This window comes from Antrostomus carolinensis, unplaced genomic scaffold, assembly GCF_000700745.2.
Source record: "Antrostomus carolinensis isolate BGI_N321 unplaced genomic scaffold, ASM70074v2 scaffold22120, whole genome shotgun sequence".
In the NCBI taxonomy this organism is placed as follows: Eukaryota; Metazoa; Chordata; class Aves; order Caprimulgiformes; family Caprimulgidae; genus Antrostomus; species Antrostomus carolinensis.
In genome coordinates, this window is record NW_010288012.1 from 1 (window position 1) to 8,746 (window position 8,746).

Here is an 8,746-nt window from a genome sequence, read left to right on the forward strand (position 1 = left end):
AAAAAAAAAAAAAAAAAAAAAAGGAATGTTACTACAGTCGATCTCCCACTTGATTACAGAAACAAGTGAATAAACACAAACTATAAATACCAAATAAAATTAGGTAGCTTTATACAAATATTTTACATTTATTGGAAGAGCACAGTAAAAAGGGGACTGCAGACTCATTAGTGGTATCTGGTCCATAGGAAAGGACAAAGGCCTATTAAAAAATTATTTGCAGTTTACAAGGATACTGAAATTCTGTTTTGTAACAGCCTAGGAAAATAAAGTTAGCTTGAGTTCAGAAGTGTAACTTTAAAGTATATAAAAAATTGGCAAATAAATAAAGTTAAAATGCAGATCTATTTAAAATTATAAAGGTCAGACAACTGGCAAGTGTATTACATAGTTATCATTTTCAGACTTCCTTAAAAGCCAGATAAACTCACAAATGTTTCCTTTTTTTTTTTTTTTTTTAAATGTGTACTTTTGGGAAGAAGCACCCATTTCCAGTGTTATATATTATTGATCTGTTTCACAAATACATTAGTTTTAAACAATAAAGAGTATAAAAGGTGCTTTACCTAATATTAAACTTGCTGGTGCATACTTTGGCACAAAACTGAATAGAAATCTAAGCACATTTGCAAACAGTATCTGTACCCCGTTCGAGGTTACTGCTGTCAAAAATCTTGTGCATGCTAGCAGGTCAGTGAACCAACCTTCCCTCCTTCCCCAACATATGTCCTCCATTTCCAGATGCCTACAGTTATACAAAGAAAAAGTAACACATGCTACTGAAATAACAACCGCCCTACTAATCTTAGTCCAAGTTTCATTTCTGGAAGTCATCTGAACATGCATATAACTACACACTCCTTTAACAGAAGGGACAAGGCAGGTGTTTATTGTTGGCTTTCAGTCCTCAAAATTTCTTTGTAGGAGTCTGCCTGCTTTTTATGTCCTGTGTGATCAGCCTATACAATGAGGTTTTTTCCTCATGTTTTTAGCATTCTAGTAAAAAGTAGGCAGGAAGCTTGGTGGAACAAAACAAGTTAACCTGTCAGTTACAGGTAATGATATAATTAACAACAGAAACAGATACGTTTCTTCTACTTTTTCCCCATATTGAAGACTTTGAATCTGTGAGAAGACCAAGCAGGAGGTGAAGGAAGGAAAATAATGCAGAGACTGTCCATTGCGTATCACATTTCTGCATTTCGTGACAAAGACAAAAATGTCACTATTTCTCCTTAAGCACTACTACTTCTGGTGACTTATGAAATTAGCTACACTCAGAGATATAGCAAACTTCATCTCCAGTGCATTTATTAGTGACTCAGAGTAAGAGTAGGTATTATACAGAGGGGCCATGCGCACTGCAAGACCTTCTCTATGGCATCCTGGCTGTATCCATGCTACAAATCAGAATCACTGACAGCACCTGAATTGGCTACTTGAACTTAGCAGTTCCCCTCCCTGATAACCTAGAGAGGAATGAACATACAGTTCTACATCCTCTTGACTTCAAATCAAACACAAGTATTACTATTGCAGAGATATCTTGAGCAAGGAATACAAATGTTCAAACTGTGTAACGGGTTTTAATTGAAACAATAACTTCAGTGATATTTAAAATGCATTAAGCCATATCAACTCAGACGTCTAGTGAAAAAGCAGTTCCCTGTAGACCTTTACTGACTCAGCAATGCTTTTCTTCTGAATTTGCAGGTCTCAGCACTTCATGTTGGTGGAGGGGAGTAGAATTACCAGTGTAAGTAAATGTTATGTGATATACAGAAGTTAAATTTCTAAAAGCAAAATGGATGACTATAATGAAAATTAACACTATTTGGAAGGTTAATTGGAATTAAGTTGCTGCTGTTAACTTTAAAAATATTGTTTGGATCTACTCTGACAACAAAATAATTCCTTTTTCAAGAAGCATATTTAGCTTTATATTATTCCATAGTAGGAGCAGGATGCTCTGTATTGTTAACTAGGCAGTCAGGAGTGTTGTTTTTCTAATGTCTTTTAATATGTGGATGATTCACGATGTATTTAGGGATTGTAACTTGATAAAAAATGTGATTTGAACAATGTGTTTCACCTTGATTCACAGTTACATCAATTTTCATACAAACACATTACCACACATATCAAGGTATAATGTCACCACAGTATTTTTGAGTCAAATAAAAGCAGGGACATATTTGAACTTTTCTGTCACAAGAGTAACTTTTTTGAAGTAAGTGAAAGAGCACCACCTGTGGTACATGGAGCCATCAGTATTAGGAAATGTTTGGGAGATGCAACAGGCCAGATTATTACAGCAGAGCTCAGCTACAACTGTAAGCTTACTGCAGCTCCTTATAAAGAGCAGAAAGACTCTTTAATAACTGAAGCAAAAGATCAGAGTGAAGTAGTTTACATATCAGTAATCAAAGGATTATGTATTACTATGGCATTTAACAATTATGGAATTCTTTATATGTTAAGGAAGACTGAGCTGACTGTACATAAAAAAGCTGTGGATCTTTGTTTAGTGGTGGAAACTTCTGGCTCATACTTTCAGTATGTGTAATCTAGAAGGAACTGCTGATCAATCTGATTTTTCTTTTAAAGAGCATAATTGCCTTAAATTGATGAAGAGAGAATGGAGAAACATGTGCTGTATCTCTTGCCATAGCCACAAAACTTAAGTTATGCTATCTATAAACACTTGTAGTTTTAAAACCAGATAACAGTTCCAAATTGTAGCAATTTAGGAACACTATTTTCCTAGCCTTTTTTGCTAGTAGCAATGTGAATCCTAGACTATCCTACTGGTTCACAGGTCACATTTATCTATAAATACAGTTATTAGAAGTTTTATTTACAAAGCATTTGATTCTGGGAGGATAGAGGAAGAAAGAATGTAGTTCATAACTCTTCTATGTTTTCACTTTATGACCTCAGACAACTATATTTGAGACCTTTATTTATAATTTTTTTTTGTAAATATGTCTAACAATTTTTTAAATTAACTACTCTCTCATAGCTATAATCTGAAACAGCTGCAAAATAACAATGCTAAAAATCTAATTAGTCCTTCATCTCACAAAAAAAAAAAAAAACCCAAACAAACCATCTGAAAATTCTAATTTAAGTCCTGCCTAGACGATGTCTAAGAAAATGGTGTTCTAAATCAGCTAATAATACACAACTTCCTGAAAATGAAACAACTCATAGTCAACACCCAAGTTCTACACCTGGACGTACATTCCAGTTAGAATTTTGTGTCAAAGAGACAGAGGGACATAACAGGCACATAAAGGTAACTTACAGTTATAGCAGGAGGTAGCACTCCCTTGGAGAGAACAGTAAATATACCTCTGAACCTTCCTGTTTTATAGATTAGCAGTAAGGCTGAAATACAGAAATTGCTTTTGCTTATTTGACAGAGAACCAAAACCAAGTTGGGTTTCTAGAGTCAAAGCTGTGAAATTTTGGGGGATTAGCTGTTGATTTGAAGACAATGTCTAGTTTCCAGTTCCTGTTCTGTGTGGTGCTTATCATAATAAACATAATTAATCTGGTAACTGAATGCAGAAGTTAAAGAAAATGTGGGAGCTACCAGGCAGAACTTGCTGTACTTTTTAATGAGGGAGTCTTCCCTTCCTTGGTCTGGAAGTAAAGCTGGGTGTTAATAATGCACTAACATGCCATGTTGAAAAGTATGTAAGAACTGGAAATCACACGTGCATTATCAGTTTCAGGAAATAAACTGGAAATACTTGAAAGACTCTTCAGAATGTGACAAATGAAAGGATTCTGTTGTTTCAACTTGGAGCTTTCAGCTTTTAAAGGTTTTTGTTTGTTTAAGTTTTTTAGAAAGAAAAGTTATATTAGGGGAATTCTCGTACAATATTACAAAAAATATTCTTTACTGAAGTTACTCTTAAAAAAGCTGTATAGGTTTTGGAGGTTGATGCATTTTTCTTCTATGTCATTACTGATAATTGTTTAAGGACTCCTTTTTTTACAGTAAATCTGCAGAAGGAAAATAGAAGAAAACATTTGTAATAGAGCTGATGTTGCAGATTGACTAGATCACTCTTAAAAAACTCATGGTTGTTTAGAACTTCAGGAATACTGGACTTGCCCCACATTTTCTAATTACTAATTAAGTCCTGTATTCCTGAAAGAGAAGGACCACATGAATATGATTCTAAGAAGAAAAAAAATAAGTACCTTTGTTGGTAGTAGGGTTATGTGTCCCTCTGTATTCTTCCCTCCACACATTCTGACTTGCCTAGCAGGAATCCTTCCAACAATATCACATGTTTTTTTGTGCTTGAGCAAAAATATGTTAATTGGTGAACTCTTCTTTTACTAGCAAGTTATTTTATGCTGTCATAAAAATATTACAAAACCAAGTGCACTGACACAACAAACATTTATATTGCCTACAAATAGGACAGCTGTTTAGTGGAAAGTGAAAGTGGATTACCTGAATTAGCCTATTTATTTTATTCCATTTTTATAATGAGTTATCATTACTTGCGACAACCAGTCATTTTCAGAACTACTGCTCTTGAATATCCCATTTGATGACACTATTTACACACTAACTCATCTCTTCAAATATTTCACTCTTTCAAGTGCATCAGTTGCACTGCCATTTTAGAGGACATGACAGCAAGAACAATGAAAACAGGGCTGGCAGTTAATCACTATTGTTAATATCCATGCAACAGGACATCTGGGAAAATCTGGGGAGGGAGGAGACATTGTAAAATGCTTCTGAGAGTTCATTACTCTGCAACCTCAGGAAGATGTTTTTATCTTTACTTTCTTTATAATGGGTACAAAAGGGATAATAAAATAGGTATATGACATAGCAAATGGATAACTTAATAATCAATTTTAGTGATGTGCAGTAAGTTTTACTGATGTGCTTGTAGGATTTTAGTAAGCATAACTGGTGGTCAAAGACATGGATGAAAAAATACGTAAGTACGAATAACCTAACACTTCCTTAAGCAGTTTTTGTTTTGCATCAGTAAGATCCGGCCTACTTTACAAACTGCAGTTCTTACTGATCACCTTCTGATGATGCATTTTCCAATAAAAACTTCCAATAAAAATATTAAGCAACTCTTCCAAAAGGCAGATTTTTGTTATAAAGAAATGCAACGTAACTGTAGTTGCTAAATTAAAAAACTAGTTCATTGATTTCATTAGAAACTAATGAAAATGTATATTTCAAAGAGACTATCCAGGTGGGATGCTCACTCTACAGGGTCACACTTTGCTGAAGCAAAGTTTGTTTTCAGACAAGACAGTTTTTACTATTTTACTTTCCAAAAAATTGAAATTATTATGAATCTTTATAATTTCACCCGATGACTGAACTCTGAAGCTAATGTGTACTTAATTTCTACAGAAAACAAACTAAGGATGCAACTTTTGCCCTCAGAACAATCTTTCTTAAAATTATGAATGCAATTCCTTGGAAAAAGATGAAAATAACAGATAACCTGTTGAATTCCATCTCATGTAACAGGTGGAGGTACTTCTACCTGACCCTTAACAGTATTTAGAGTTTCTTCTATTTAGCAGTGTGAAAAATTCAGGATTCCCTCAGACCCTGCCTGGTTGGGACAGTGCTGGTGTAAGAACCTAACTGAAACACTACATTTGCAAAAGGGACTGAGTGTTAACAGTACATGAGACAAATGACCAATATCTGGCTAACCTATGAATAATACAAGACTAAGTCATCAAAAGTCCTCAGAAAGCATATATGGCAGCTTAAATACCGTATCTTTCTTTTAAATTTCATTGTATGGCAGTTTTGTTTGTGAACTCCTGTGTCAGAAGTTTACAAAAACTTAGTATCTACAGATATGTATTCCACTTCCTAAATTGTATAATTGCAACAAACACAAGTGAGACACGATAAACAAGTTCTGCAAGAAACTGCCAAATTAATAAGAAAACAATTTAAATAATTGAAGAGACATGTACCTGTGTTTAAGTTTATTCTATATGTATAAACTTATACTGGTGTTCTCCCAAAAAGTTGTTATTTTTGAACTGAATTGATGCCTACTTCAGGAAAAAAAGGTTTTCTTGTTATTGTAGAAATCCCATATTTTAAGAAATCTTTATATTTAAACAGAAATGTGATAAGAATTACAAATGTTAACTATTTCAGAATAAAATATGAGCACAATTTTTATCTTTACATGAAAGTCAGGATGGTGTCTGATAATTTAAGACAAATAAAACAGTATTTTATTTTACAAAAATAAAACCATATTTCTTTGGTGTCAAGTGGGCATATAGCAAACAAAGAGTTCATCTCTTTCACAGAAGAAGAATATTAACTCTCCAGAGAAGCTACGAATGCTGTCAGAGGAGACACCATTATCCTTACTTTCAGACTTTAGTGATGCATGCATACGGACCTATCATGCATAAGGATGATTGTGGAACATTTCTTAAATCTTTGGGCTACTTGGAAGTACAGAACGAAGTAAATATATCCGGTATGCTTATAAGGAAGCTTAAATTTATGCCACCAACTTTTCCAAACACTATACCTTCATGGGCACATACACGCTTCCTTAGCTACCACAAAAAAAATCACTTAAGAAATGCAAGAAGCACTCATCATTCCGTATACTTGGATGCTGACAGTTCGACCACAAATGGAGGTGATGTGCTCCAGCACAATCATTCATTGTTTTATTTGGACACTAATTCCAATGTAACAAAACCTTCTAGACTACACATATTTTGGTCACACATAGCCCTTACACATTGCCACTCAGTACTACTATAAATATACTTTAGAGAGCAAAAAAGTTGTGGACAATAGAAAATTCACCTTAACAGAAATAAAAATGTAATGTGTCCATTGACTTCACTACATCTCAGTCTCACTGTGACAATAAAATACAGGGCTAATAAACAGTCAAGATGCTGTGTTAGTTACAGTCTCTGTTTCTTACTTGCATTAGCAGCAACTGACATCCCTTGATCTGAAAAATTTTAGTTAATTCTTAGAAAAATTTTAAGCACCTTAGCTCTGGAACTCAGACCAGGTTACTATAACTTGTTCCTATTTCTGTGTAGAGCCCTAGAAAATAATTCCAGCTGCAAAGAGGATCCAGAACCAGGGTAACAAACTGTGCTTTTCCTCCCTCCCCTATCTAGAAAGTTTTTATTCTTTCTGGAGGAATTTTTTTTTATATACTAATTCTTTATTCCTTGTGGCATTTAAAACTTGCCTGTCCTCAGTCTTTTAAAATCTGATTACAATGATTTAAAAAAGTCAGAAGGTTAGTATTTCTACTATGCCTTGTTCAGCATTTCAGAGGCTTTAAACATACTTCTTTATTTTGCTTTCTTGAACAATTTCCTTATGCCATACAGAAGTAGTCTTTCCTTTGGACACTATGCATGGAATGTACTTTTGCTTAGCATAAACTTTTGTAGGCTCCAGCTGCATTCTGAGAATTATTACCAATTTAAGGCACAATAAGAGGATCAAAAGCAAATTTAGCAACTCACATTTTTAAACTCATCTAAGATCCATGATATTTGTTATCTGCTGTTGTCCTTAGTAAACTTTCTATTGATCTACTGCTTTTACATATTCTTTGGAAGACTGCATTTCTTAACATGTGTAGTCAAGACTTGATATTGGTTTTTTGTTTCTTAATTAAACATAGGTCATTGTAAAGGAGACATACTAGTGAATTCTGATGGCTTTGTAGGAAGAAAAGGTGTAGCTTAAGCAAATCATATCAAAAGTCAGAAGTATTTACTACAGTATGGTAAGAAACACACAAGTAACTCAATTTTCTCCAAAATAAAATTCTGGATTTCACTGTTCAGTAAGCATATTTGCATCCAGAATCTAACTGACCTTCATCCTTAAAACAAAGTAACACTTAAAAATATAAGTTGCAGAAAGAATTTTTAAAATATAAAAGTTTCTAGTTGAAATACTTGTCAAAACTGTCCAGTTTTAAGGCCAACGTGTAAGACGGTCACAACATTAGAGTGCTGCTGGTGTTGATATACAGGACAGGGATAGCAGAGTGAGAACACAGCTTAAAGTAGAAAACCTCTGAAAAATGTCACTAGCATTTACTTGCTGTAAAACAGATGAAGCCACAGTCCCTTAAATCTACAGTATGTGCTTTTCTATTTACATGTAACCTAAATGATAACATTACTGTGACTGGATATATAGCATTTTGCAGTATATATCTTTAATGCAGGTGTAGAAATCATTAAAGGTAGTACACGTGTATAAAAAAAACAGTTAATCTCAAAGTAATCATAGAAGAATATTGCAAATAATGTATAAACGCATAGTGTTTGAGGTGAAAAAAATTACTTCACTGGAAAATAAAATCCCACCCATTGAGTTTGTCACTTTTTATCACTATGTCACTTTCTTTTTGATTGAAGACAGCTCTTTCTGAATCTCACTGAATTTTGGCCGGTTTTCTGGTTTGTAGTCCCAGCACCTCTGCATTATTTTATATATTTCTTCTGGACATTTCTGGGGTGCTGACATTCGGTATCCTGGTACACAAAAAAGGGAGGAAAATGATTAACATTGAAAACTGATCCATATTGACAAATCCAAAAAGAAACAAGCAAAGTTCATGATCATTGCATTAAATCTATCTGCACAGATTTGTTTCCTGTATCTTAGGAAGTAGCTACTCTCTAGGTTTTAATTATGTTCCCTCCCCCC

General features: G+C 34.0%; 1 protein-coding gene across 1 annotated transcript in view; it reads right to left on the minus strand.

The window, feature by feature from the left end:
* Positions 1-8,062: 8,062 nt before the first annotated feature.
* LOC104522895 (tyrosine-protein kinase Fer-like) overlaps positions 8,063-8,746 on the minus strand; it is a 6,494-nt gene continuing 5,810 nt past the window's right edge. The window contains exon 3 of the mRNA XM_010165310.1: positions 8,063-8,571. Coding sequence (XP_010163612.1) covers positions 8,429-8,571 — 143 coding nt within the window. The 3' untranslated portion in view covers positions 8,063-8,428. The remainder of the gene's footprint in view (positions 8,572-8,746) is intronic.